We start from the raw sequence: 27,942 nt of genomic DNA, 5'->3' as shown, positions 1-27,942 counted from the left end.
TCCAAGGTCTTTGTGACGTGATAGATGACGTTTTATCATAATATGGAGGGTATGACAGCTCTACAGGGGGCAAGTGGTTAGTTGACATGTGTTGAAAGGTACGTTCGTTTATATAAGATCCATATTATTATAACCTGGTCTTTGTAAATCAGGCCCAATACCAGTAAATTGATCAGTCTTATACGCTACCTATCAGTATTAGCAATATCTACTGCCTTTAACAATGCCTCGCACATTGCTACTCTGCTTCATACATGGATTCAAGGTATGGTTGAATAGACCTTCTAACAGTTCGCCCCCTAACTATTATATTAGGGAGACGATGATACATTCAAGACCTTTCCAATAGATTTACAGGATCGTATATCGAAGAAGCTTCCTGATCACAAAGTTGAGTCGATAGTATATCCGAAGTACGAGACTAGGGGAGAATTGGGACAATGCTGTGTGTCCTTTTTATCATGGTAAGCCTCGTCCGATTTATTTGCCTTATATATCACCTTATTGGTTTCGCTCTAACGAATAGTCAGGCTGAAAGAGAAAGTGATAAACGTGAGAAAGGCCTATTCCGAAACGCCATGGCCACCGCATGATAGAGATGTAGGGGTAATATTAGTTGCGCACTCAATGGGGTAAGATAACTACCTCAAATAGCAGACTGATGTGAACTATGGCTTATATTGCTTATAGAGGATTCGTTGCCTCGGATACACTTTTCCTGATATTGAAAGAGAGAAAAGAAGGATCGCTGCTATTTCCTCTAGTCCAAGGGATTCTAACCTTCGACACTCCCTTCAATGGTCTTGCGCGTTCGATGTTTGTCTATGGCGCATTCTCAAATTACCAAAAAGTGAGCACGGTCTTCAATGTCATGACTGCTCTTTCAGCTGCACCGTCAGCTCTTGGGAAATCGGCTTTGATGCAGACAACTACGAAACTACCATCTTCGAAAACTTCACGCTCAGTCTGGAAGGGATGGCAACTCGTCGCGGTACGCACAGGAACTGTCGGTGCGATAGCTGCGGGAGGTGTCGCAGCTTATATACACCGCGAGAAAATCATGGATGGTATGCGCAGTATGCGAAACCTCAATAAGGAGTCAGTGAAGGAAGGGTACCAACAAGGGATAGACACGTTAAGTCAGGGGCTAGCTTATGTCAACCGGGGAAATGTTGGACGCTCATTTGAATACCTCTCAGGCCACTTTACTTTTGTTGGCACACTCATGAAGCAACAAGAGCTAAGTCAAAGACTAGAACGTCTGGCAACTCTCAAGGGCATCGGCATCCATGACTTTTACACATCACTGGGGGAGAATGGCGTGTGGAGCGGTGGCTACTTCGTCCCAGAGCGAACATTCTGCGCCATACCAGCCAAGGATCACCAGGCATATCCCCTCTTCTCGCGGCATGTCATTAGAGAGACAGAAGACGAGGTACAGGCACACATAAGCATGTTCATCAGAGACAAGAATGAAGAGTATGAGCAGATGACGGAAGAGGCTAGTAACCTTGCCATTCGCTGGTTCAATGATGACTCCGACATATTCGATGATCCAAAATTCGCATCAGCCCCGCCTCCTGAGCCCGTGGAACAACTTGTGGCCACAACAGAAGACGGTCAAGAGGTCCCGAATTTTGAATGCATCACGGAAGACACCGACACAACCCGAGAGGAATTGGAAGAGGAGGATGATGGCGGAAACAGCATGCCTGATACGTCACCACTGGATATAACGGCTGCGGCATCTATGGTTCCACTGCCAGACGACGAAACACCACCGGAAGGTCAGGAGGAGGAAGAGGTCCAGAAAAGGACATACATGCGATACCTTATGCAAGTAGCGCAGCAAGCAGGTACCGGAGTCATATCATACGTGCCTACCAAGATGCCGGATATGCCTCAAATCCCATCGGGGTCCAGTTTCAGGTCCTATCTTCCTACTCAAATGCCGCAGATGCCAAGTATCCCGAGGCCGTCTGTCAACATGTTCGGCAAGAAACAACAGAAGTCAGCTTCGGAAACAAATGAATCTACGGCAAAGTCGGAGCCCGAAGACAACATCGAATCACTTACAGGGAGGCCGAGAGCCGACAACGGCGTGCACCTATCGTCGGGGCCGATGAAGCCAACTGGCACTGATCAAGATCAGTCCAAAGGTTGACCCTAGTACGTCTAACTAAGCTAGGGGATAATCTAGTGGGCGTCAGGTAGGTAACATAGGGATTGAGGATAAATGGACACCCTAGAAGGTGGTATGAACTAATATTAGAGGAGTGAAGTTTAATTGATAGGATGCCATGTATGCATGTTAAAATCATGAAAATCTACCTAAAGCAATTCGGGGGGCACATCCTGGTTAGTTCGTTGGTATTAACAACCTAGCTCATATATTTTTATAGAGTTGACATCTGCGCATCTATGATCCGTGCATCGCTGGGAATCGCTGTAGTGAGTCAACATAAAACTAGGTGCCGTTGAAGTAGTTATAACCTAATTCTTGTTTCTTAAGCTATGAGGACAGCGCATAGAAATTCCAATTTGCGATGCATGACTTCATATCCCGTGGCCGAAGAAGTGACTGCACGTCATGAAGCATCGCGTTGAAACTCTGTTTGTGTGAAAACCAGAGATCATTTAAGGGACAACCCAGGACCTAGAATTTGACCTGTGCACGCTCACACATACTCGTTTCTCATCAAGCATACTTCATTTCACTAATACAGCCTCAAATCTAAAGATATTCGAAAAGAAAGAAGAATTTTTCGTAACTCCCCAGACCATCCAAGCATGTCAGATAATTCAGGCAACCAAGGCGGAGGCGGCGGGCTCTTCGGCAGCGTTACTAGCGGCTTCGACAACGTCCTCACAGGCGGCGACAAGGCTAAGGGTCAGGGAGGACTTGTCGGAGGCCTGAGTGGAGCGGTTGGCAAAACGACAGAAAGTGCTGGAAACGCGCTCAACCAAACGACCGAAGGAGTTGGTAACACTGCCGGCTCGGCAACTGAGGGGGTTAAAAACGCTGGCAAAGGTGTTACCAATACGCTCGATAATACCGTCAAGGGAGTTACAGGCTCGGGACAGAAGTAATATAACGATTTATTTTGCTACTTCCTGTCCGGGATGATATTGAGTCTGAAATGATAATGAGAGCGCGAACTCTTTACGAACGTTTGGATTTATTGAGTACACGAGCAAAGGGTGTATATCGGGTCAGGAGGAACATGAAGTTTATCACCATATTTATCACCATAGTCCGATAGGCATCATAAGCTTGAATTAATTTTGCCCGTACATACTAGCGAAAACAATTCGACTGAGCAAAGCAGTGTGATGCGATTGCGTGCTTGTTAACCTATCGCGACAGTTTGTTTATGTTGTAGGTAAAACGCTATGGTAAATACTGTAATAAGACGCAGTCTGTGCCATCTGGGTCAAAAGGAGAATTGCGCTAAGGGATGAAGGGATGGGGGTCTGAGGGAAAGGTTTCCACCGGATGCGTCGGGTGTTTTGTTTGGGCAAAATACAGAGTACCTAATATCATTATATTACATAGTACCTAGCATTGCCGCGGCAGGAAATATTATAGAAACGGTTGGGGTTTGGAGTCAATGAACGATTCATGTTGTGCATTACGAGGGGTTGTTATGGGTGACATCGCGGACGAGAGTTGAGTGGGCTTGGCGATCAATTGCGGCATGTACATAGGGGATATACGGTATGATACCCAAGACATCTCTCATGGGGGTTTATTATAAGAATGAGCTATTTAGCAATGATACTACTAATCGCCTGTTAAAACTATTTAAATCATATATGACCCAACCTCCGGAGACTTTCTCGAACGAGGTAAAAGTAACCGTGCAGAATCGCGTCAAAAAAGATGCCCCCCCTAGCCAGTACCTAATATTCCAAAACATACTCTTATTTTCATTGCTAATAACGCTTTAGCAACATAACATATTAATTTAACATATTGTAAACCTGCAGAATAATACTAAAGCTATCTTATAATAATTTTTGATATTAAATTGACCTAGAATTGACTTTTTTCCATTTAATTGAAGTTATAGTAGTATAATTGTATTTGGGTTTGGGATGGGGCATCTTTTTTGACGCCATTCTGCCGTGTTATATATAGGAGGTAGTTAACAAGAAGAATTCGGGTCTAGAGCTACGGATCCGTACCGTACGATAATAATACCTGTCGACCTACCTCTTCATGCAAGACGGTGGAGTTTATCCACCCACCCCCGGATTTTACCCCAGGTTTTGAAGCTCATAGCATCGATATATATGAGACTATACCGTTTTGCGTAAGTATGATGTTACCACTCAGCGGCGGAGCCCAGCGAACCATAGCTCACGGTCACGCGATGAGCACACCACCAGTGTCTCGACAACACCTTACTGTAGTTCAACCCCGCCCAATCATTACGAAATCCATGCGCAGGAACTCGATCAGCTGGTCGCCGATCCATTATGGTTCCCTCGTACTATAGTGTAAGTGCATTATGGAACAGGAGAGCAGCCCAGCTTGGCCAAGGGCCCCCTCTCTCCTCTCCAAGCCCCTTTTTTACCCTCCCTTCAAATTGCCCATTGTTCCCCTCCTCTGATTTCTCCTCTTTCTCCTCTTTCTCTCTCGTCTCACAGGCATTAGCTCTATAGACATCGCTATTATTACTTTGTTTACTATCGTCAACAACCCCTAGCTAATAAGGTAGCTCTCCCATTATTCAATTGTGCTCCAGCTAGCACTATGGTTGGTTTGAGTCTTATGCTAATTGCAATGGCTTTTCAGTAGCTAGGATATTGCAAGCTCCAATACTATTATATTTAAACGCTTAACCAACACACCAATCCATCATGGCGGAACCACTTACAAGGGTAGACTCAGCCGTCCAAGGTCTACCTGAATCCCCGACGGAGAAGCTGGATATCACGAAACCTCTCACAAGAGTGGACTCGGCTGTCCAAGGTCTGTCCGAGTCCCCCCCGAAGGCTAAGGCCTCTCACCGAAGAGCGAGTTCAAGTATAACTGGCCTACTTGGTATAAAAGAAGCGTGTAAGTACTGAGCCTAACATCATTCGCTGCATCGGACCGTAGCTGATACTTCGTCCAAAATATAGGGGAATCAAGGACGAAGCTTCAAGTGGCCCCGGAAACCCAGAAGACGGGATGGTACGTCTTGCATCTTATATTTCCAGCCATACATACAGTCTTGTATTTCCTAACACCTTTGCCTGATATAGGAAGATCAACACGTCTCCTTCGACGGTTGAGGACAAAGAAATATTACAGAAGTCATTGGTAACACCAATAGTGAAGTCAATTGACCTGGTAACAAGGAGTGGCCTGGTGATGACAGCGCGAAATAAGTTCAAGAAGGAGAACGGCGTCACGATCAAAGACGCGTTAGACGCCATCCATAAGATAAACAAGAAGCGGGTAAGCGATATCACTACAAATCCTCTCAAACTGGACAAGATACATGTTCCACCATTGCATCAACACGGACCATGCAGCTAACGAAGGCTGTTTAATGCAGGCCGACGACGAACTTGATGAACCATATCTAGCAGGCTTCGAATGGGTTCCTGAACATACAGAATACGATGAGGAAAAGGAAAAGGATGAAATGGAAAAGGACTGGCAAAGGCTGGTAATACATCTATCGGCAACACCAGGCGTCTCGAACTTCGGCGGCAAGAAGAAGAAGAAGGCTGCAGCCGAATAGATCGTCCTCCCCGTTTGTAGATCTGCACTGCACCCAATATCTTCTTTGGATACCTTGACCCTGTTGTCTCTTTAATATCAATGCAGCCTCAGGGTACTTTTTGGATATATTGTCATCGGTAGCTTGGGTGCTATCGCGGCGTATCTTGATTCGGTATTGGCTCCATGTATCCTAGGTACCTGGCATGTAATAAGGTTAGGGTAGTCGAATGGCAACCATTCGATCTCCTAAATGATCTCTAGATCTGATTACATCCTTGCTTCATTTGACTGGTTCATTACTTTATTAGTAGCTTTACCCCATCTTGAAGGAAAGTTATAGGTACCTCATGAGGGATCGGAATACAGTGGGCTGGGGTCTTAGATGGTAAGTCTTTGTGGTAGGTAAATGATGTTTAAATAACTTCTATCGTATTTATTGGGCATTTGTCTAGTACAGGGTTTGAATCATATGACCCATGGTCTTCCAAGTCGACCTCAATGTAAATATCGGCATAACCAACTCGACGATATAAGTTGTAAGATCCGGCGACTGGTACTAGTGCTAGTCCCGCAGCCATAATCATCGACATCTCTGGATATGGGTGTGACCAGAACAACAGAAGTACGACTTCATCATATAGATCTCGTGAATCATCAAATCTAATTAACGATTTAGAACTCAGTTCACCCTCGATAGGTAACCACGTGCTAGGACAGCAAAGGGTATTGATGCAGTGAACATTGCAAACGAGGTGGGGGGGTTTTAAGGGGCGCAAATCCTTCGCGAAGCAGACAGGCCCCCTAAGCCTGCATATTGCGTCGTTTTTAGAAATTCTCTCAACTCCGAGGAGTTCAATCAAGTGGCACGTCGAATTTGAGTGTGTGCCACCCGCAGGGAGATTGAGAGGCCCATCAACGGAGGCCCAAGACCAAGAAGGCGCACGATGAACCGAAGGCCTATTACTAGCCCCTTCAACTTTCCACAACAAACTTGCAGGCATCATTATCTCCCACATTCCGGCATAGTATACGTCGTACGCTGAGCTAAGGCTTCTTAATTTAGCCCTCATGTCATTTTCTAACCCAGACAAAGCAACTAGCTTATCGGATGGGTAGGTAAGGTCGCATTTGCTATACTCCTGGACAGCTTGTGCCCATTCCGTCAGAAGATTGGCGAGGAGCGAGCTATCTTTCCTAATGGAGGTCGAGGCTGGGTTGATTAGACATTTCCATGTAAACCTCCCAAGTTTCGCGTCAGTTGCATCTAGACCCGATGCCCTATGGGTCAAATTTGCAAGCAAGGGCCCGGCCGGGATTGTCTCACAACAGTTAGTTGTACAGCATTCCCAGAAGACCTGTTTACTTCCGAAATAGAGGTTTCTAGCCGCGAGCATCCGTTCCTGTAGGACCCATCCTCTTTTAATGAGCGTTTCCTGTTGAAAATCTGATGCCCATGTGTTCGTTTCGTCCTTAAACCTGTAGTACGACGGAGGATCTTGCTTAGGACTTAGGTTGATGATTGTAGGTCCGACCCGTTCGGGATTGCGATCAAAGAAGCATCCGCCCGCGTCATCCTTTGAACCAAGCGCAGCGATGTTGAGGAAGCCGTTTCTGTACACTTTCTGCATTATCGCTGATTCTGCCCGCCAGTCGTCCTCGGAATCCTGTACGATACAGAGCCGGTCAATCCAGATATAGCGAATATTCAAACGTTGAGCAATCTCGAAAGCGTCGCGGAATGTCTTTGGCAGGCTATTAACTGGTAACCCACCGCGTAGCTTTTGATTCGTGCTGCTCACAAGAAGCAATTTGTCTTTCGTTGGCCCAGGACCCCAGCAGTGACTTAGCGATACATATCGCTCTGCCGGATCAATTTCACCTCCGGAGACGAGCCTAAAAATCTTTTCTGATTCTATTGTGACAATTTCAAGAAGGCGAGTTGGCGAGAATCCTAGCAGTGATTGGTTGCGACATAGGCTGTGGGACTCTAAACATCTTTCAAGCCAGGTTTGGACCAAGCTCCATGTTTTCACGTCTGAAGTAGAGGTCGATAACATAGAATTGACGGAATCGTTCTCTTCCCCGATTATTAGCTTGAAACTTGGATGTTGCTCTAGAATAATCTCACCATCATGGACAACCAATTCGTGGAATACTTGTTCCATCGTTCCACCTATATAAACGTACATCGCTAGTTGATCGAAGTCACACCGAGTGAAGTCGACGCAGAAAACAGAAAAGTATCCTAGCTTTGCGAGAGTGGGATTTACGTCGTCTTCGTCTTGATCAAGCTCTTTACAAGCTACGCAGCCATCCTCTTTGGATCGCCGCAGCGAATCATAATCGGCGTGATGACCAAAGACATAGTACTCTGGATCTTTTAGTTGCAAGTGAGCTATGGATGATTAGCAGTGAATGCTTGAAATATGTCAAGTTTTACTTACCCAAAAACCCGTCAAGCGCGTCGTCTTCGACATCGGGAAACCGGTGTTCTAATATCTCAGGAATATCTTTGAGCAGCCCAACTCTCTTGCTGTTCTCTGGATCCCATATGCCCCTGAGACCCTCACGGCATACATCGCACAACATCTCAAGTATTCTAAAGACAACAAAGCTCTACAGCCATACCAGTGCTCGTTGATACGTACTAATCGTGAAGGTAATCCCAGCTTCGTGCAGCGACAGAGCAAGCGGGGAACAACAACCCGCCGATGGGCATCATTATAATGGCGGGCTTCGTTTAAGCCAGGAACTCGGATTTGTGTTGTACGAACACTGCCTGGGTCCTAAGGACGTATGGGGCAGCGAGGCAGATTTGTTGGTGCGAGACAATCAGATTCGGGGCTTCTGTCAGCCGCAATAAGCCGACAGGTTTACAGGGGGTCATCATACCCACGACTGTGGTCCGTGGCGCTTATAAGCCAGGATCTGTCTGGTTGATGGCCAGTTAAGTTACCGTTCCACATCGTCGGGTTCGTGAAATTGGCACCTAAACCGCGACCTTTGCTTATCTTTGGTCAACGAGGATGAAAATAGGCATGATATAGGCATAGTACAGACATAGTATATCCAAGCATTGGGTATTCCCAATACTCCTGAAATGTTCGTCTCTCGGTCACATTGGCCAATGGGGCATCCATCAGCTTCTAAGAACGCAGCCAACTACGATTTATCATCCAATGCAAACGCAGTCAGAACCACTACTAGCTCCGTCTAGAGTCGCAGTTATAGCGCCACGTTTTCAGTGCAGTGAGTACCTAACCTACCTAGGTAGGTACTGCTGCTATTTTTGTATTCTTGTGATATATATTGTAATTGGGTGGTATTCCCCACCGCCATAGCGCGCGGTGTGTTCATCAAGAAAAGGTACTGAAAGACTAGTAGTGGTGAGCTGAAGCTTAAGAGGATATGAAAGGGACTTTTTTTTCGTTTTTTTCTCGGGCGATATGATGCCCATATAGTTGTCACTAAAAAGCTACCTGTAAAGCTCCGAGACCGCATTTCGTTAAGAACCTTGCCTTGGGAGCTCGTGACCTATATCCGACTCGAGTCTTGATAATCAACCCGTTAACATACCTGTTAGTTTATTGCCAGACTGCCGTAGTACACTACACTAACATCACGCTACTCGAACGAGTTTTCTTCGCATTGCTACCTACCTTAAGCTAAGACATGTACGATAGTAACACTTTCAGGTAACAGTTAACATATTCAAGTAACATTTCTTGCCCACTAAAAGTGTCGGTTAACTATATCCAGACCCGGCTTTTAACCCATACCCAAGCCCACTAATAATTAAAAAAAAAAATCCGTAAGTTGATACCTTCTTTCAACTTAAACCGAGGTATTTTATACGTAATAACCAATGATAGTGTGCCTTTATGTATTATACGTGCTAAAAAAAAGTCCTTCAAAGTATATGAGGTAACATCGGCGTAACAGAAAACATTATCCCTTGTAGGAGGTAGGTAGCAACCCATAACAGGATAACTTAAGGTACCCCGATCCTTTCAATAGCGGTGGGGCAGATAACTTGTTTCTTTGCAATCGTCCTCGCGCCCTGGCCTTCGCCCTTGCTTTTGCTCTCCCTGTTTTAATATCAAACCGGAGCACGATGCTTGCGACAGCGAGATGTAGGTGCAGCATCAATAACAGCAGAGCAAAGGGCAATTCGGAGGCATGGCACTATGGAATTCTTCGAAAATCAAGTTGGCGAGGTACGATACCTGACTACTCTGGGCGAGACGCCTACTTCGGTACCACCGGTGTCTCCGGGCTCTCAACAACACAATAGCGGCAGCAGTATTACCACCGGTGCAGCTGCCAAGAGGAAGAATAGCATAGATGAATCGCCTAGCTCGAAAGGTCCGGCACAGCAGAGGAGCAAGAGGAATAGATATATCTCTATCGCTTGGTAAGTTCTACTACTAATTCTTTCGTCTCTGAGCGCGCGGGCCGCACGGTAACACGCGACATGCGACATGCCACTTAGACCTTAGATTTGCTCTGTTGACCAAGTCTATGCGGACTTATTTAGCAACGAGTGTAAGCGACGCAAGATTAAGTGCAACGGCGAGACACCATGTCAACGATGCGGAAATCTCAATCTCCAATGTCTGTACGCGCCCAATTGTTGTTCGAGCTCGTTCAAGGACTCGGATGAGTTCAAGCAGATGACCAACAAGGTCAATCAATTACAAGAGCAGGTGGACGCGCTATTTGCGAACATGAACGCTCTGAGATCAGAGGCGTTGCGCCTAGCCCCCATTCAAGATCGACCGTCAACGTTACAATCCGCTTCGAGTACACCTTCGACCTCTTCAGTCCCCTCTATCACGCCTGTTCATAGGCCGGCCGATCTGTCTCAATCCCGTCACCCCGGCTTTCGCGGACCTACGAGCACGCGATTCAACCTAGATCTCGCCAAGAATACATTACACAAGATGGGCTATAGTAACTCGCCTGATGTTGGCGAGGCAGACAGTCTGGGTCAAGACAGCCCTGCGCCATCGCCAAATTTGGCGACCCAGATGGCCAGTACCTCTGGGGCACCTTCTCGGGATCCGTTATGGGAGTTTGATAAGGACGAGTTAGTACGATTATGCCGTGTACATGATGAAGAGATCGGTATCATGTATCCTGTAGTTAAAATCGAGTCGGTCATTCGTCACGCGCGGACTTTGTCTTCGTGGATGGAGGCGGCTAGGAAAAGTTTCATGGTTCCTTGGTCCGGAGAGGAAGGCGGTATTAAAGACCGCAATACTTTACTTCTCAAGATCATCATCTGCTGTGCCATGCAGGTTGAGGAACATGGAAATAGCGAGAAAGCCCATAGGCTCTTTCTCAGTGCCCGGCCCATGACAGATAGGATGTTGATGTCCGACCCAAGCGACGTGAAGAACATGCCAATACTAGCGCTTGTGGTACGTCTTACCTACCTTCATATCAGGTACCTCATTGTCTATCCCATGTTTACATGCGAGCAAAGTATATCCATAGCCTAGCCTTGCCAAAGACTAATATATCACATATAGGCAGGTTATTATTTCCTCGCGAACGACGAAATTCTTGCTTGGCGTACTATGGGACAAGTAGCTCGCCTGTGTTTTGAACTCGGACTTCATCGTCGTGATGTTATCGAACGAATCAATGATCCCGAGGAACGCAATAACGCAATTAATACGTTTTGGTCAGCTTATGTATTGGACCATCGATGGGCCTTTGGCACCGGCTTACCATTTACCGTCCCAGACGACGAAGTTGACCCTCACTTGCCATATCCCGTAAGTAGCTGATGTTCTCTAGCGAGCGTTCTTGGCCAAAAGCCTTTTCTGCCTTATATCAAGGAATTAAACAATTCTAATATTGCTGTGAAGGATTCACATCCCTATCTAGTTGCCATGATAAACTATTCGAAGCTCAGCGCAAGCGTATGGCGGCTTGTACGAAGTTTCGAGCCAAGCACAGAATTCGAAGTGCAACCAGCTGCCATCGAGGAACTTGACTGCCAAATAAAGGAATGGTATAGCAAAGTACCCCGAGAAACGCAGCTTGAATTGGCCGACTGGGAGGCGCTGCCCAGATACCTGAATCCTCCTGTAAACTCACAAAAGGAATATGATATCCAACGGTTACAAATATGGACTTACCTCCGCTTCAATCAGATTCGCACATGGCTATATACCCCTATCTTACATACTCACAGCAGCATCATGGACAACATACAATTCGCTGAGCGTGCTGTCAAACTCGCCAAAAATACAATCCGCTACTTAACACACTTGAATAATACTACGAATATTTATAGGAAGATTCAGGTCTTCTACCACCAATTCCTGTTAGCAGCTATTGCGGTACTCTTCCTCGCATCGTGCCATGCGCCAGTTAACTTCAGCGCGTCATGCCGCAACGACTTTTATATGGCCCTTGAACTAGTAAAAGACCTATCATCCAAATCGTGGGTGTCGCAACGGCTCTGGAGCACCATTAAATCGCTTCGAGAAGTCGCTCCGCGGCTCGGATTGGCCCATGATCCTCACTCCACGGCCGCTTTGACGATGGCTGGATTAGCCACCGGCCAAATGGGGGCACCTCCGACTCTGGTCTCCGGATACGGATCGCAGCCATCGCTTGTGTCGGGGGCACCGCCTTCGTTCAGCGATGTTCAGAACGGGCACCAGATATCGAGCGAGATGTCCCGGATATTCGAGGGCTATATGGGGAAAAACACTAACCCAAATGGCCCACCGAACCCGAGCGAACCGACACCCATTATCAACGAAGGCGTAGGAATACCTTACGAAATAGGCACCAGCGTGTATCAACACTTTAAAGACATGTTTTAGAGGCTATAGCTACCAGCGAGGAGTGATTCATATTTGCATAGCGTATTGGATCTATGAAAGAAACAGTTGAAGGCACATCCATACCAAGATGTCAACTAGTCACCTTTAGTACGAACAATTATAATTCTAGATATTATACGACACATAGCACATAAGTCCTTCTCATCTGAAATTCTTCAAGATCGGCGTCGTCTCTTCCATAGACTATCAGGTACTGTCAAAAGTTATCAGTTAGCGTACTGCATGATAAAACTCTAAGAGCCGAACATGACTTATAAAGACGCGGAAAAAAGACCTTCCTTATATCGTGTGTCTCTTCTTGGCCTCCAAGTTTGTTTGATATCTATATCAGAACAATATTGGTATTTCTAAACGAATTCGTTGTTGAATCTCAGCCCCCTGTATTCTCTCCTAGTGACATCACAGGAGTAGAGAGTAAATATTTGCTCGCGATGTCATCCAACTCGGGTCCAAAAAGCTGCCGAATAGTCTTGAACTCAGGCATACAGAGTTCTCTGAATATTGAAGCTGCTTTGCCACTTTTATCAAAATGCTTGGCATATTTTCCATCCATAACACCATGGAGGTAGCAATCTCCGACCATCTCCCCGGCAAAACCATAGTCCAAATACTGTGTAGATACGCCTCGAAGCACATAGGGGGTTCTCCCACCGGGCAGAACGTACACTCGATCGCTAATGTCTAAACCCTCAGGACCCCATCCAAGAATACCATTCGAAGTCATAAACAAACGTCGCTTGGTAGACATGAATTTTAGTACGTAATCGAAGCCCAGCTTTTCCTGAGACGCTTGGTTCTTGGGTGACGTCCTAGCCTCGAACCATGACCTTAATTCTATCTCATCATCATCTTCGGCCCTTTTAGACCCCCCGGAGTCAAATTTAACGTCGAAAACCAAGCCCGTTAGGCTGGCTGTGTCAATTTCATGGGTGAATTTCAAATCAGCAGGCTTCTTTCTACCTTGGAACCATTGCTATTGCACTAAGAGCGATTCGAGCGCGCTAACGTTAGTCAGGTCAAGTAATTGGTCGTTACAATATTATATCTAGTCAACAGAGGCTGCTGGGATTCTCAAATGGACAAAGGGTATTCTGTAGAAGTCAATAGTTTCACGAGTGGAGTAGATGCGATGCGTTCCAGTAATCTCTCCAGGTTAATAGGCTTTCACGTGGAGTCGGCTTTTCTCGTTGCGTAACATTTTTCTTATGTCCTGGGATTCATCTTTATCGTCCATCTTGGCGGGCTGTCTTGCATAAATGTTATCGACGGCGACCTCCCAAAAAGAATCCAAGGAAGTGTAGCAGGCAAATTGGGTATAGCCACAATCATTATACAACCCTACGATAATTTTCATACGGCGAAGTTCCTCGTTATGGATGATCGCGCTCCAGTCAGACACCCATGACGGAAGACCCCCCTGTCCCTGTTCTTTGACCAAGGTCACCGCGAAGCACGTCAAGACTTCCAGTTGCTGCTATGATGTTTCGAACAACCATGGTATAGACATGAGGGGTTGAAACATGATAATAAGGGATATGCCAAGATTAACTGGTAGGAGTCCAAGAAGGACGCATATTCTATCTCTCTTATCAGAGGCCTCGCGGTTGCTCGTTGCTCGTTGCAATGTGACCAATTGACCCGTAAAGTTTTCACTATAAATATCCCTATCTTCAATTTTGGCAGAGTCATGTAAAAGCTGACTTTCCTGACTATTGATAATACTTTCTGCAAACCAATGTAGTACTTTGGTGTTGTCGGTGGAAAGTTTGTTGTATAATGAATATTCCGCGCTGCGCAAACGAACAATTATAGGGGGGCTACTGAAAAGCTATATTGGACGAGAGTATCTCGAGATACTATAACCTCTTGAAATACCCACATGCGGTTCCACCATCGGCTCAGTAGTATCATGCGAAGACCGTCAAACAATCCCTGTAGCACACTAGTTTTGAGAGACAGCAATGCTTGTATGTGCTTCTCATGCTGTTGGGCCAATAAGAAGGTGATTGGACGTGTGAGCTCCCCCATCACCAAGGAACACTATCACATTAGCAGCATAGCTATAAATCTGTCGCATTATTTGCACTTGGGCTTCTAGCTCGTCAAGGTTAGCTTGATTAATACACTGCATATTAACTGCATCAGTCAGGGTTTCGTAGGAGTTGTATATTTACCTAAGCTATTGGACATGCATATCAATGCGTCAACTCAGAGCAGAACATCAGTATCTTCTCGTCTCAAATGTCTTGGTGATGTGTCGAGGTTTACCGTAATCGTCATATCTATATCGTTAACGGTAATTGGCCTCGTCACGGATGGAGAGCCCCAAGCATAGGACAGCGCTCTATATCCCAACGTATCTTTCAATTCCTTTGTTACTAATTCACATCTTAGAGATGAGTTCCAAATTCCTCGCTCTAGGATGACCAACCTAAAACTGTCGCCCTTAAGCGCATATTCGTATGGTCCTACGGGACGAGACAACAAGATGGACATGTTGGACTGTTGGTCGGTTCAGTTACCGGGCGGATTCGGTATGATCAAGACGACTTCCAAGTTACCTCCAAATTATCAAGTCAGAACTACGTAGGTAGGTATGGACGGGGCCTATGCACCTAAGCCAAGGAAACTCCTGAAGAGGCAATCTGACGTACCTTATTGTGGCTTAGACATTACCGCCTACCTGGGCACCTAAGGTCTACTCTCTGGCAAATCGGCTGTCCCACAGCTTCCTATGGCGATCTGCTAGGTATTCTCAGCCGCAACTCTTTCGCTTCAAGTCTATACGCAAGGTAAATGACCCCTTCCATATCGATATTCTAACTACCGAATACGGGGCGGATCAAATACGATGTGCAAGGATGTTTTAACACAATATTGGATGTAGGCACTAGGTAATGTGACGTTGTATACCAGGTACCTAATGCACCGAACGTAATAAGACTTTGGCTCAGTATAAACAAGCTGACGTTGTAGCTCTCGGCAGGTATTCAACTAACTTATAGGAGCGGGTCGCTCGGAAAAGGATGTCTTCCTCTGCCCAAATACCACATGAACGCACCGTCTTACCTATAGTTACTTCTTATACGGGATACCGGAGTAACTAGCTTCTTTTTATATCTAACCTAGGGTCTTCAATAGCCCTAAGGATGGCGCAAAGAAGGTGGTGCCCGTTAAGGGGGTCGAAAAATCAAGAAGCTTATCATGCAAGCCAGGCGGATCGCCGATGAACATGCGCTTCAGCATCCGCTCAATGACCCAGAGACGCCTTGAGTACCCAATAAAGTATGTTCCAAATTCTTTCGATCCGGGAGATCCGAACGGCATGTTATCCCGGAGGATATCGTGCTCGGTGCCATTCTCGTCCTCGATCGTGGCTAGTGACTTGTGTGACTGCTGCTGCCCTGATGCAGCGTCATCTAGCTCGACGTTATCCAGCTTTTTGCGCCCAATTACGGCTTCCTGTTGCTCGGTAGAGAGCGAATTCCACGCATTCATATCGTGCACATATTTTTGGACCACGACATAGCTCCCACCTGCGCTAGATGCGTCTTCTTCATTGACCAAGACAGAACTCGGGACGGCTGCTCCCACAGGGTTTGCCGTGCCGTCTACAAATCCTAGAAGGTCACGGACATCGAAATAGCGAAAGCCGGCCGTCTCATCCACGACAGTAATAGCATCGCCAAGGGCATCCAGTAGCTGTCTCTCAAACTCGAAACACAAATCCCGTCGTTCCGAGCGAATGTGGAATAGCAAATCTCCTGGAGTTGAGATGGCTGTATGCTTTTCGCCTTGGATAGTCGCGAAGGGACGAAGTTCCGCAGGCCGAGGTAGCCGAGTCAACAAGTCCCATGCTTCGCTGCCTATACCTACTGTGCACGCGAATACGGCGCTGAGGTCCCGTATAGCGACATTCTTAGCGAGTCCATCAATATTAGACAGAACTGAGCGTAATACACCAACAGCCCTCGGCGTATTATTAATAGTAACCACCAAAAAAGTGGCAGCCTGCGTGAGGGGAGCATCCACACATTGCGGTTCAATAGGAACACGAGCGCGGGATTGGGTGCTCATGTTGACTGGGCTGTGTACGTGAACAAACGGTCGGCGATCAAAAGTTCGCGAGAAAAAGCTGGATTTCGCTGTGAGATATCTCCTCAGCTCGTGGCTCGGAGCCGCCCGGAATATTACACTTCGAGATAATCTTGGAGTATAGGACCTCGGAGATTTTGTGTTTAGGGCCGCGTGCACATCGGCCCCCAAAGTTCTAACCGTATTCATGTCAGTTTCATTAAAGGGTTTCTCGCCTCGGTTGGCGAAGTTACAGGAAATGTGCGGATTGCGGATTGCGAGCAATCAGATTTATGAATGCCATAGCAAGGAGATGATAATTGGTCCCTTTTGGATAATTCCCCCCTCCTTTACACGCGCCCAGTGGACGCATGGCGCTTACACATGGTTCACGACTTCGAAGCCTAACGGTTATGCTTGACATCTACATTCGAATTCCAAGTATTATGAAGAGAAAGCCACCGTCCTATCTACTTCAAAGTCCGTTTCCATGAATCCCGATTGGCGCAGAAATACGTGTTACCTACCTGGTTGGTAGATAAGTTAGGTACGCAACCTCGGGACCGAAAGCTCAAAACGGAGACGTCATTCCCATCATCTCAATTTAACTCTGATGGTGTACCAGGTATATCCAGTCGGCGTTTTCCCGTCTCAGCTTTCCAATTTTGTACGTTCCGAAATCTGAGTAGGAATTCATCGCTCCCCTTTTCGTTCGCTTGTTCTAGCCGAGCCCGATATCAACGTCGTAACTTCTAGGTGTATCTCTCTATGCTTTACGGGGCCCTTTAAGGGGCACTCTGTACTGTGTATAGACTTGGTCATAGAACGTAAGAGGAAAAAGTCAGCCAGGTATGTACTGATTCAGAACTGCGCAGCAGCAATGACAACATAGCTCGTAGTATCGAAACTACCTAAATAATTCTACACTTTGTTTTTTTTTTGTTTTTTTTTCATATTCTAAAAAAGAAATAAAGAATATGGGCTAATTATAGCTTCCTCTCTCTTTTACCAACATAAATATCGCGAATTGGAAGGAAATCCCGACAAGAATAGTGTCCCACCGGTGGTGACTTGGGATTATCAGTCTGAGTCACGACGTGGATGGCCGGCGACTTCTTAAAACAATAGAGATGGTTCGGCGACTATTACGCCTCACTCGCATCGTCCACCGCCTTTGATGGTGGTGTGGTTTTGAGGGTCACAAGCACCTTTCCATCGGTATCATCGTCGGTGTAATTCCAGTTCAAAGTCCAAATATTATCTTGACCAGAGGGAACAGCGTACCACATTGACTGGAGGTCCCCGCTGGTCTCCTTATGCAGTAAGAAATCTCCATAAAACACGAAACCAGACCCTGACCTATTATCATCAGAGGTCGAGTTGGAGAATCCGACCTGATGAGAGGAAGATGTCGTGTTAGGGACACTGAACGTCAGGTTAGACCAGGTAGGGTCATTGGCTGCCGTAGTGTTCGGATTAGCCACCAGCGAATTGTCCGAATTGGCTATAACTGTCTGAGAGTTAATATGACTGCATACACGAGAGGCTTTTTTGCGAATCTTACACTCAACCTGGGCGGCTTGGCTATCATTGGAGTGAGTCGCCGTCCCGATGAAGGCACCATCTATTATAGAAATTAGAATCCCTCCATCATAGCAGAATCATGTAGAAACATACCACCAGTTGTAAACAAAGGTGCACCGCCGATGCCATCGCCGTAAGCGAATAATCCAAAGGCTGAGGTTGGGGCACGTTCTACAAGAACAGGTGACCCAGCTGCTATAGCAATGGGGATGCCAAGGATGAGGCTCTGCATTACATGCATGGCTAACGCAGTGAGGAATAATTTTTGAGAAGGAGTAAGACTTGAAAGGAGTGTCTGGTTGAGAATATAGCAGTTCAAGTGACTTGGTGTGAGTTAAACTAAGGGTTGTCCCTGATGGAATTTTTCGATGGAAGAGGTTCTCTTTTCATATCTTCCAGATTTGATTTTCTCCGACTATAGATTCGTCAGCTCTTCATGCGCAACACATGGCTTGTCTAAAGATAGAGTTGCTCCCTCTGGTCTTGGATTCTATATTCGGACTGTGGGCCGTGAGGAGGAACGGAAGGGCACGGGAACCGGAAAGGTAGCAGGGTTTCCATGCAGCAACGCGTAAGCTTTCGAATGCAACTATCTTCAAAACTTCAATGCAACTATCCCTCGGCAAATGCTAATGCCGTTAATATTGATATTGGTGCCGCCCCCGGTGATTGTAAATAGATTAGATAAAAGTATTTATCAATATAATCAGCTAGCCTTCGTAGGGCTTACCAAAAAACTCGTAATACCTACAGCTGACTATTACGCAGGCCAGGCGCAGGGCGCCTCGATGGTGCCCCGAAACCGCCGCTCAGACGCACGCTCAAGCATGGGTGGCTGCGGACGACATATCGTCGTCTCCTAATTCACAGCTTAATCATGCTGTATTAAGGGGTTCTAGATTTTCGTCGTGTCCCCGAATGACTACATCGATAACGTTGGTCCAATTCCGGTGAGCTAGCTGCCGGGTCGTCAACTCAAACCACAGGATCTACATCCACGTTCCTAGCGAGATCCCCTACCTCCCGTTACGCGTACCACTTCAATACGAGAATATCTTCGACTCATAAAACACATTCAGGTGGTCAGGGTTGACTCTGGCTTAACCTTAAAATGGTGAATTTGTGGTCTGATTGTCGGCCGTATACCTTACCTAGGTATTCAATATTGTAACGCGGTACTACACTAGGATGGGGCTTCACGATTCAGATTCTCATGGTGTTGATAACTGCAGCCGGCAGGTGGATTCAGGAGAAGATATCGTGAGCATATAACTTGCCTCAGCTGCGCTCGCAGTCGATAGAAGTTATAGAGAAATATCACCATAGTCATTCCTTGATCTTCTTCAGCTCCAACACCTGAGCCAGCCTCTTCAGCGTTTTACAAACATATAACTTAAAGACTCAGCAGTACTAGAGCCCTTTACAAAATGATCTCTTCAAAATTACCAACTTTGTTGTTGCCATTGCTTTGCGGCACGGTGGCAGCGTCCCCCTTTTTACCTTCTCCGAATTTATATCCTCGTGCAGCATGTTCAGGAAACACTGCTACCACCAGGAATGAGTGGTGTGACTTCTCCATAGACACCGACTATACCACTGAGGTTCCTGATACTGGAGTAACTAAGGAGTATTGGTTGGATATAACCGATGTGACTGTGTCACCGGATGGAGTTTCTCGCTCAGCTATGGCTGTTAATGTAAGTCGGATAGTAGGAGCTTACGGCTGAGTTTTCTCTATCCTCTGCTCTTTTCTACATTTCATAATGTTGTAACCATAATGATTAACTAACGATACCTCTTTTAGGGTTCATTTCCAGGACCAACCCTCTTTGCAGATTGGGGTGATACAGTTGTGGTTCATGTTACCAATTCCATGACTACCTCTAACAATGGCACTTGTGAGTATAATTCCGGCACAATATACCTATCTTTATTTTTCCACTTTAAACTTTAGTATCCTTTCAAACTATTCCTGTTGTGACAAAACGGAGATCTTGATGGCTAAGTATTCAAATCAGCTATCCATTTCCACGGCATTCGTCAGAATTATACAAACGAGCACGATGGTGTCGTTTCCATCACCCAATGTCCAACCGCGCCCGGAGATACGCGGACTTATACTTGGAGAGCAACCCAGTACGGAACAACTTGGTACCACTCGCACTTTGCGCTTCAAGCATGGGAAGGTGTTGCCGGAGCCATCATCATCAATGGGCCAGCTACCGCAAACTATGATGAAGATATCGGGACCATAATCCTATCCGATTGGAGTCACCAAACGGTTGATCAACTCTGGACCCAGGCACAGACCAGTGGTCCTCCGACGATGGATAATGGGCTTCTCAATGGCACTAACGTTTATAATGACACCGGTTCGAGACTTCAAGTGTCTTTCACTTCCGGGACCTCCTATCGAATCAGGCTCATCAATACCGCTATTGATACCCACTTCAAATTCTCTATTGATAACCACACAATGCAGGTCATTGCAGCTGACCTTGTTCCGATACAACCTTACGAAGCGACGGTAATCAACGTTGGTATTGGTAAGTAACCAAAGCTATAGCTGTTTATCTTCCATAACAGGTACTAACTACTTAAAGCGCAACGTTATGACGTTATTGTTACTGCAGACCAGTAAGTTTCCTCCACCTTTTATAACAACTGTCCAGGTATCGGATTTTCGAGTGGGAAGCACCTAGTCACCTCTATGTTGGCCAAGGAAGAAGGAATCTTGTATTCTTTTCTTATGCTGTAAAGATTTGGCAACTGACCTGTTACATTTTAGGGCTTCGGTCGCTGATAACTTTTGGATGCGAGCTATTCCTCAGTCTGCTTGCTCTGCAACAAATGACAACGCGGATAATATCAGGGGTATTGTATCCTACACTGATACTGCCTCGGAACCTGAAACTACTGGATATGATTACGAAGATTCTTGCGACGACGACAGCTCAAATATTGTGCCGTATATCAGCAAAACTGTGGGAAGCACCGACGCTGTTACGGACGAGGTGGCAGGCATCGCAATCACCAATGGGCTTTTTAAATGGACTCTCAACAGCACATCTATGTTGGTCGATTGGGCTAACCCTACACTGAAGCAAGTCATGGAAGAGGTGACGGATTTTGAAACCGACGACTCCGTCCTCCAGCTCCCTGATGCAAACGTGTGGGTATATTTGGTGATTGAGACGACCTTAGCTATCCCCCATCCGTAAGTTCCCAGGCAGTTTACCTTCCCAGAAAATGCTGCGAATGAGTCGCTGACGAGCTTCACACCTAGAATTCACCTTCACGGCCATGACTATTTCGTACTCGCTCAAGGCACGGGTTCATATTCCAGCAGTGTCACACTTAACCTGGATAACCCGCCTCGCCGAGACACTGCCATGTTGAACCCTAGTGGTTACCTCGTACTGGCATTCGAGACTGATAACCCTGGCGTTTGGCTCATGCATGTAAGTGTCGACGAACCTGTGACTTACAACCGAGTTCATCTCTAACTTGATATATACAGTGTCACATTGGCTGGCATACGAGCGAAGGGTTTGCATTGCAATTCGTGGAGAGATACGATGAAATAGCAGCCATTACCGACTCGGACCTGCTCACGGATACCTGTTCGAGCTGGTCGACATTCCAGTCATCGGAAGGTGTTGACCAGGATGACTCTGGGATTTAAAATCGGAATGGAGAATATCGGGTTACCTTTCTTTACTTAGAAACATCAACAATACTACTTGGGGAGAAGTTCGTCGGTACAGTTGTTTATTATGTATATTTGTATATTATTAGGTGTACTTAGGTAGGTACCTAGGTAACCTTCAATATGTATAGCAATGTCGAGTTGACAATACCTATCACATTTACTGCGAGTGATAAAAAGAAAAGAAAAAGGAATAAATGATAAGATTACGGCTAATTATATTAACACGGAATTGGAAGGCACCCAATCAAGGTATGACACGAGATACTTCTTTCGGGTGATTGATTCTTTTATTTTATTTATTGTATTCTCTTTTTATTGGAGGGTATCTTGGAGGCTATCATCAACCACCCATACCCTTCATAAACGGGGCTACACTCAGAAATCGCTAAGAGTCAGAACGAAGCAGTGTTACTGCCTGATTCCTTCAATCGTTTGCACAGAAAGCTGTGGGAGTACATAGTATGTTCCAGGCCGGTTTGGATGCCTCAGGATCGGGGAAGTGCAGTGTGATCTAGGCGGCGCCCGGGTTGTTGGCTGCCAATATGTGCTTTAAACATCTGCCCAGATTCCTATATAAATCTATAAACACTTTACCTTCTTAAATTTATTTTCTTCCCTCTCATTCTCAACTCGTCTACTTTTCCAACGAGACCCGATATACTCCTATTATATCTACCTAGTTAGTCGAGATCCTTCAAAAGGCTTCGCCTCTTTTTATGCTAACATCACACTTCACGAAGCGACGTCTTACATCACCTCGAAGCTCAGTCTTAATCTCGCTATAACTTTTTCCGTCATTTACATGCATTTCGGAAAGGTTTCCGCGGTCGTTATGGCCGTTGCGACTTGCGCGACCGCAGGGCCGTTGGCATACGCGGCTTGTCAATCTGCCTGCGCTGGCGCAACCCTTTGGGTGCCTTTCTTTGGCATTCCGGCCTATGCCGGTTGCCAAAGTTCTTGCGCCCACCTACTGCTAGCCCCTACCCCTTAGGTGGATCATGGTCCTTGAAGTACACGCAATACCTACCTATGTATTGGAGGGAAGATTAACGGGAAATCATTCGGGACATGGATTATTTGTTTGTAGTTTTGGACTGCGCGGACTACCTAAAATTGACAATTGATATTTCGACAAACAGAAAAACGACACGAAATGAAACAATCCTTTGCCATAAGAATACAACCGCGTTTACTTTCGTGTCTAACGTTCGGAGTGATATGTGATATATCATTTCTCTTCCCGCTGTGAAGTCGCAGTTGTAATAGATCAGGTTAGTGTGTACTATGTAATTGCTTCTATCCGACTTTACCTAGGTAAGAGGGATGTTGTTCGTTTTAAGGTACAACCTTAAGTTAGCGTGGGCTTGGCGTGGGTTTAGGGGATGCTTAGCGGATGTTTAGCAGGTGTTTAAGGTGCGATAGTGGGGCTTTGGAATTAGTCGCATCTCGGATCTAACATTTGAAGTGCACTATTTACATGGATGTATCCAGGTAGGTACTGTGGATATTTTATGATAAAAACGATGTTGTATTGTAAACGTTTCTAAATGTGGGGCCAAGCCCCAAGATCCCAGATATAAGCGACATGGATGCTTCAAATACGTAACCACACCACAGTATCTAGGTACTTACCTAGCCACAATCAGTAAGGAATGATACCGTGACATTATCAGATACCACTTTACGTAATGCATTGAAACGCGGAGCCGGTGTGTGTCAATAGGTACTTAGGTACTTCTCCTATTACTAGTGGATCTTGTACGGTAACCTTTACCTTTACAACGTCAATAATAATAACAATGATATCCATGACAGTGTGAGTGGTTTGAAGAGTTGTAATATACAACTACAACTTTAATCACTATAACAACCTAAGGTAACAGGTACGGTACCTAGGTACCTACCGTAAGTACCTAAATCAACTTTATACTAAGGAGTGTATCAATATCTCTGGAATCAACATCAAATCAACCTAATGTCCCAATCCATCGGCACCTCCTACACCTCTTACTCCCCGTACCATTGAGCGGTGTTTCTTAATAACTAGTGGCATGTTTTGTCGCGTTTACGCACTGCCAGTAATGTTCCACGGGCGGCAACGGGTTGCAGCGCAGAATCCGTTGCAGCAAGATCCGGTATACTGCCCGTTGGAGAAGCATGTTCCCCAAGTCGGGATACACGAGCCCTGGCAGCTCACGCTGATAATGGGCTGGGGCGGCCCGACGATAATCGACTGGAGCCCCGTGTGAGTGTCGATGCTGCCGACCAAGGTCTTTTCGCCTGCGGTGTTGAAAGTGCATTGGTAAATAGCATTGTAGTCCGGTGCGTCGATGATGCTGACTGAAATGTCGTTGTCTAAGTCCCAGTATTTCAGGTTAACAATGGCTCTCAGTTAAATGTTTCGCCCAACCTCAAATCTTGGATAACATACTTGTATTAACAACGCTGCCATCAGCAGGCACTGCAAGCTCATACGAAGCTGGGCCTCCATGGAAGGTAAGATGCGCAACTTGGACATCGCGCTCTTCAACAGGATGAGCTGAAGAGCTAGCGATGAGGCTGGCGCCGAACAAAGCAACAGCTGAGAATTTCATAATGAAGATTTCGGTGCTCGAAGGAATTAAAAATTTAAAGAGGATAATATGTTATATAGTGAAGCTGGTGTTTATTATACCAGGTATACAGGAGTGTTTGACTACAGTTGTTTGTCTGTATATTTCGTGAAGTGCCCGGGGAACTACCCTCTTATAGTCGCAAACAGCTTCATCGCTGAACGAAGGTCGTAGCAAATGAGTCTTCTAAGGTCTCTCTAAGTTGAGCCCATCTTACTAGAACACGAGATGTCAGAATACTCCAACTATGTGGCATAAGCACTCGATTCTTTCTACCAAATACGGACTCCAGCCCTTGGCGCTCTTTCTTTTGTCCGCCTCAGCTCAGCTTAAGGACTCTTAGCTGACTCTGGTTAGAGTGATCGTGATCAAACACGAGCTACAAGTAACATGCATCCAATTATGACACTGACTCCGAAGAATTAGTAGCTTATGAGGTATGTATATTCAATGGGCAGTTTCCAGATCTGACATGAGGATAACTCAAATTTCCATTACGCATTAGCTTACTTAAAAGCTTATTGGAATCTTTTAGCATATTACCTATAGACAGGTAGTTGATAGCCGGACTAATTTATAACAAAGCCTAATGACTCGATATTTTACGAGCTTTTTTGCACACACCTCGCTATATCTTCTACTATTATAGTGTCAGCTCATCAAAGATCGGTGAACACGAAGACTTTGAATGGTTAATACGCAACTATACCGACGGTGGTTAGTATAGGACAATTCGATTAGGGCCCATTCCGGTGTTAACACCTGATCCCATGATAACAAGGTGACGTTAGATGACAACATTCGAGGTCCTAGTCTTTGTCCAGCAAATTCTATCTGCTATCGGCTAGCCTAAGCTCATATAGTTCCCTTTTATGGTATTTTAGAAGTCTCTTCTGGTCTCTTATTGGCCCACACTTTGCTCCCGTAAGGCAAGATGTAATTTACTAATAACTACGCCTTTGATGTTCGTTGTACATTCATTAGGGTAATCTGGAAGCCATTATAATATTCCAAGGAGTCTCCTGTTACCGGCCATTTAAATACCTGAGAGTCAGCACTGGGAACCGCAGATTACGTTATTGAATTCGTGAATTAGCGTACTTCTAACCCTACGAAGAAAGAAAGATAGAAATGGAATGAGCCTTTACATTTTCTAGTTCTGTGGGAAACATATTGGTTGAAGTTGAGGAGTATCCGAATGGAGGTACCTATGGTAGGCGAGCTAGTCTAATTACATTAAATTTGCAATATTATAGTCGACGTCCAATTGTAACTTCCCCTGACAACTGAATCTGTCACTTGATATATCCTCATCTTCAAAACCAACACACTTCCAGCACTTCAAGAGCCCCTTTGGATCGTACTTCTTTTTAATCTGGAGCAAAGACGCATAGTTTTCGCCCCACCAAGATTGCTGCCAGTTCGGAGTAAAGGGGTTAGCTTCGTTAGGGTAAGTCCCTCCATCCGTACCTGTTAGTTCCTCCGCAAGAAGCGTTGCTCTTGTCATAGCTGTCATATTTTTCAACCTTTCGGCATAGGACGCATTCCAGACGATTTTTAGAGACGTTGAAATATCCCAAAGAGAATTATACCAGGCTGGCTGAACAGAGGTCATTGGCCTTGTGTGATTTCCCACTGCCAACTTCGTCATGGCATCTGCGACGAAAGGTGTATCTGCTGGGCAGTAAAAGTTTCGCGGATCAAATCCCAGCGCTTGTGCAGCCTTCATGAAATCCATCAACTTGGCAATTCCAGCTTCATCGCTAAATAGCTTCCGTGGTATAAGCCTCGTTGCCAGCACGCGAGTAACACCAGCTGTTGTCAGCGCCCCGGGTAAGACGTATTTATTCCACACGTCAAGAAAGTTGGGGAGAACCTCAATTACACTACTACCTCCATGAGCGAGTGCAAAGTCTGATGCGGTTCTCATGGAACCCTTGGCAGCACCTCCACCATCCGTTAAGTTGGCAATCTCTGGCGTAGGATTCATATAAGTTAAATATGTACCTGCTGCATGACCTCCCCATCCCTGTTTACCCCAAGCCAAGGACTCCCGAGCCATTAGTTCGATCCATTCTAAAGATGTCTCCGCAGTGCCATTCGGAGACAATTTGATGCTTGCGACTGCGACTGGCATCAATGGCTCGACACGGTGAGTAGCTTCTAGCACGACGCCGAACGTCCCCCCGCTACCGCCTCGCAACGCCCAGAACAGGTCTTCATGTTGGCATTGATTAGCAATACGAACAGCACCGTCGGGAGTGACGATCTTGAATTCAACCACTCGATCAGCTCCAAGACCATACACCGGTGACAAGACGCTATGTCCGCCACCTAGAACCCAACCCCCAGAAGCAACAACCGACGGGGAATAGCCTCCGATAAAAGTGCTTCCGTGTTCATGTGCGAAGTTGTAAATATCTCCTGTGCTGACACCAGTGCCTGCGGTAATAGCACGGCCAGCCCTTACGTCCGCTCCACATCCATCCGGCACAAAGTCATCATGGTATGTGAGGCCTTGCAACTTGTGTACCCAAAGAGCGATTGACCCTTTCTGGCTGTTTCTAGTCATATAATCATGACCGCTATTCTTAATAACGAGGGGAACTCCGTGGTCCTGGGTAAACTTCAGAGCTGCTGTAATATGAGAAATTTCCTCGACCTCGATATAGTACGAAGGAACACTGCCTTGGTTGCATGACGTCCCCGGTGCGGGCTCGGGTGCTGGAATTGCCGTGTTATCCAAAAGGCACTGGTCCACGGGGTCTCCTAGACACATCTCACCCTGGAGATGCATATAGCCATTTGGTCTCTCTGAACGGATTGAATTCTGAAGGTATTCCCCTCGAACGAAAGCGCAAGCTTCCTCGTCGGCCTCGACTTTTGCCCCGTTATAAAACGAGTAACACGGTAGCGCAAATGGCCGAACTGAATGGAGACGTCCGTCGACGGAAATGTTGAGTGCCTTCCATGACTCTATGCTTTGTCCCTCGCCGAATAGCACGAGTCGAGCGAGCGACCAAACCAAATATATCTTATATAGACTCATATCAGACAGGTTGGAATTTATGCACAAGTTGTTGGCTGTATCGCGGTATGGTTAGGCGACATACAGCGAATACACGAAGCCCGACTAGTATAGATGAGCTGTTATTATACTACAACGTCAAAAGGTTCGACGTCGTAAAGAAGTAGGTAGTATATAACACGGGTCATACGGCCTTGATCTAATTGGATACATCGCTCCCGGGAATATTTTATGAGGATGATGGCATGCTTAACGCATACAAATCCTACGCAGTATGAACCAATGAACAAAGCCCCCCCGGCAAGCCTACGTTCTACGTTTAGAAAAATAAAAAAACACAACATGAT

The 27,942-nt window shown here is 46.0% G+C and overlaps 12 protein-coding genes across 12 annotated transcripts; 6 read left to right on the top strand and 6 right to left on the bottom strand.

Moving 5' to 3' along the window:
• Positions 1 to 223: 223 nt before the first annotated feature.
• On the top strand, positions 224 to 2,477 carry F4812DRAFT_465070 (uncharacterized protein; the record flags this gene model as incomplete). Its single annotated transcript, XM_047938405.1, has 4 exons — positions 224 to 265; positions 316 to 464; positions 531 to 632; positions 691 to 2,477. 4 exons carry the CDS (start codon positions 224 to 226, stop codon positions 2,162 to 2,164), a joined length of 1,767 nt encoding a protein of 588 aa, XP_047795467.1. The 3' UTR covers positions 2,165 to 2,477.
• Positions 2,467 to 3,401, top strand: F4812DRAFT_41475 (uncharacterized protein). Its single transcript, XM_047932919.1, has one exon. The coding sequence runs from the start codon at positions 2,791 to 2,793 to the stop codon at positions 3,088 to 3,090; it is 300 nt and encodes a 99-aa protein (XP_047795466.1). The 5' UTR covers positions 2,467 to 2,790; the 3' UTR covers positions 3,091 to 3,401.
• Positions 3,402 to 4,866: 1,465 nt separating this feature from the next.
• F4812DRAFT_454966 (uncharacterized protein) lies at positions 4,867 to 5,738 on the top strand (the record flags this gene model as incomplete). Its single annotated transcript, XM_047936741.1, has 4 exons — positions 4,867 to 5,065; positions 5,131 to 5,182; positions 5,254 to 5,449; positions 5,550 to 5,738. The coding sequence occupies 4 exons, from the start codon at positions 4,867 to 4,869 to the stop codon at positions 5,736 to 5,738; spliced, it is 636 nt and encodes a 211-aa protein (XP_047795465.1).
• A 394-nt stretch (positions 5,739 to 6,132) lies between these two features.
• On the bottom strand, positions 6,133 to 8,308 carry F4812DRAFT_449267 (HET-domain-containing protein; the record flags this gene model as incomplete). The annotated part of the gene is made up of 3 exons (XM_047935952.1): positions 6,133 to 7,796; positions 7,848 to 8,114; positions 8,164 to 8,308. The coding sequence occupies 3 exons, from the start codon at positions 8,306 to 8,308 to the stop codon at positions 6,133 to 6,135; spliced, it is 2,076 nt and encodes a 691-aa protein (XP_047795464.1).
• A 1,598-nt stretch (positions 8,309 to 9,906) lies between these two features.
• On the top strand, positions 9,907 to 12,564 carry F4812DRAFT_449266 (uncharacterized protein; the record flags this gene model as incomplete). The annotated part of the gene is made up of 4 exons (XM_047935951.1): positions 9,907 to 10,133; positions 10,257 to 11,142; positions 11,254 to 11,502; positions 11,596 to 12,564. The coding sequence occupies 4 exons, from the start codon at positions 9,907 to 9,909 to the stop codon at positions 12,562 to 12,564; spliced, it is 2,331 nt and encodes a 776-aa protein (XP_047795463.1).
• A 391-nt stretch (positions 12,565 to 12,955) lies between these two features.
• F4812DRAFT_454963 (uncharacterized protein) lies at positions 12,956 to 13,819 on the bottom strand (the record flags this gene model as incomplete). The annotated part of the gene is made up of 2 exons (XM_047936740.1): positions 12,956 to 13,558; positions 13,754 to 13,819. The coding sequence occupies 2 exons, from the start codon at positions 13,817 to 13,819 to the stop codon at positions 12,956 to 12,958; spliced, it is 669 nt and encodes a 222-aa protein (XP_047795462.1).
• A 1,886-nt stretch (positions 13,820 to 15,705) lies between these two features.
• On the bottom strand, positions 15,706 to 16,662 carry F4812DRAFT_454962 (Dyp-type peroxidase; the record flags this gene model as incomplete). Its single annotated transcript, XM_047936739.1, has 1 exon — positions 15,706 to 16,662. The coding sequence occupies one exon, from the start codon at positions 16,660 to 16,662 to the stop codon at positions 15,706 to 15,708; it is 957 nt and encodes a 318-aa protein (XP_047795461.1).
• Positions 16,663 to 17,804: 1,142 nt separating this feature from the next.
• F4812DRAFT_454961 (uncharacterized protein) lies at positions 17,805 to 18,484 on the bottom strand (the record flags this gene model as incomplete). Its single annotated transcript, XM_047936738.1, has 3 exons — positions 17,805 to 18,169; positions 18,224 to 18,283; positions 18,337 to 18,484. The coding sequence occupies 3 exons, from the start codon at positions 18,482 to 18,484 to the stop codon at positions 17,805 to 17,807; spliced, it is 573 nt and encodes a 190-aa protein (XP_047795460.1).
• Positions 18,485 to 19,567: 1,083 nt separating this feature from the next.
• F4812DRAFT_465046 (putative multicopper oxidase) lies at positions 19,568 to 22,044 on the top strand. The gene is made up of 7 exons (XM_047938404.1): positions 19,568 to 19,940; positions 20,048 to 20,141; positions 20,262 to 20,789; positions 20,847 to 20,880; positions 21,032 to 21,460; positions 21,530 to 21,704; positions 21,764 to 22,044. The coding sequence occupies exons 1-7, from the start codon at positions 19,671 to 19,673 to the stop codon at positions 21,926 to 21,928; spliced, it is 1,695 nt and encodes a 564-aa protein (XP_047795459.1). The 5' UTR covers positions 19,568 to 19,670; the 3' UTR covers positions 21,929 to 22,044.
• Positions 22,045 to 22,276: 232 nt separating this feature from the next.
• Positions 22,277 to 23,153, top strand: F4812DRAFT_411739 (uncharacterized protein). Its single transcript, XM_047932649.1, has 2 exons — positions 22,277 to 22,634; positions 22,696 to 23,153. The coding sequence occupies exon 2, from the start codon at positions 22,758 to 22,760 to the stop codon at positions 22,944 to 22,946; it is 189 nt and encodes a 62-aa protein (XP_047795458.1). The 5' UTR covers positions 22,277 to 22,634; positions 22,696 to 22,757; the 3' UTR covers positions 22,947 to 23,153.
• Positions 23,154 to 23,916: 763 nt separating this feature from the next.
• On the bottom strand, positions 23,917 to 24,769 carry F4812DRAFT_40756 (uncharacterized protein). The gene is made up of 2 exons (XM_047932304.1): positions 24,387 to 24,769; positions 23,917 to 24,310 (listed from the first exon to the last, which is right to left on the bottom strand). The coding sequence occupies exons 1-2, from the start codon at positions 24,547 to 24,549 to the stop codon at positions 24,021 to 24,023; spliced, it is 453 nt and encodes a 150-aa protein (XP_047795457.1). The 5' UTR covers positions 24,550 to 24,769; the 3' UTR covers positions 23,917 to 24,020.
• A 912-nt stretch (positions 24,770 to 25,681) lies between these two features.
• F4812DRAFT_465040 (FAD-binding domain-containing protein) lies at positions 25,682 to 27,941 on the bottom strand. Its single transcript, XM_047938403.1, has one exon. It carries the CDS (start codon positions 27,614 to 27,616, stop codon positions 25,799 to 25,801), a length of 1,818 nt encoding a protein of 605 aa, XP_047795456.1. The 5' UTR covers positions 27,617 to 27,941; the 3' UTR covers positions 25,682 to 25,798.
• Between the last annotated feature and the right edge of the window lies 1 nt (position 27,942).

This window comes from Daldinia caldariorum, assembly GCF_022478825.1.
Source record: "Daldinia caldariorum strain CBS 122874 unplaced genomic scaffold F4812scaffold_1, whole genome shotgun sequence".
NCBI classification, from domain to species: Eukaryota; Fungi; Ascomycota; class Sordariomycetes; order Xylariales; family Hypoxylaceae; genus Daldinia; species Daldinia caldariorum.
The sequence above is the reverse complement of the archived record's forward strand: the minus strand, read 5'-3'. Positions and strand labels throughout refer to the sequence as shown.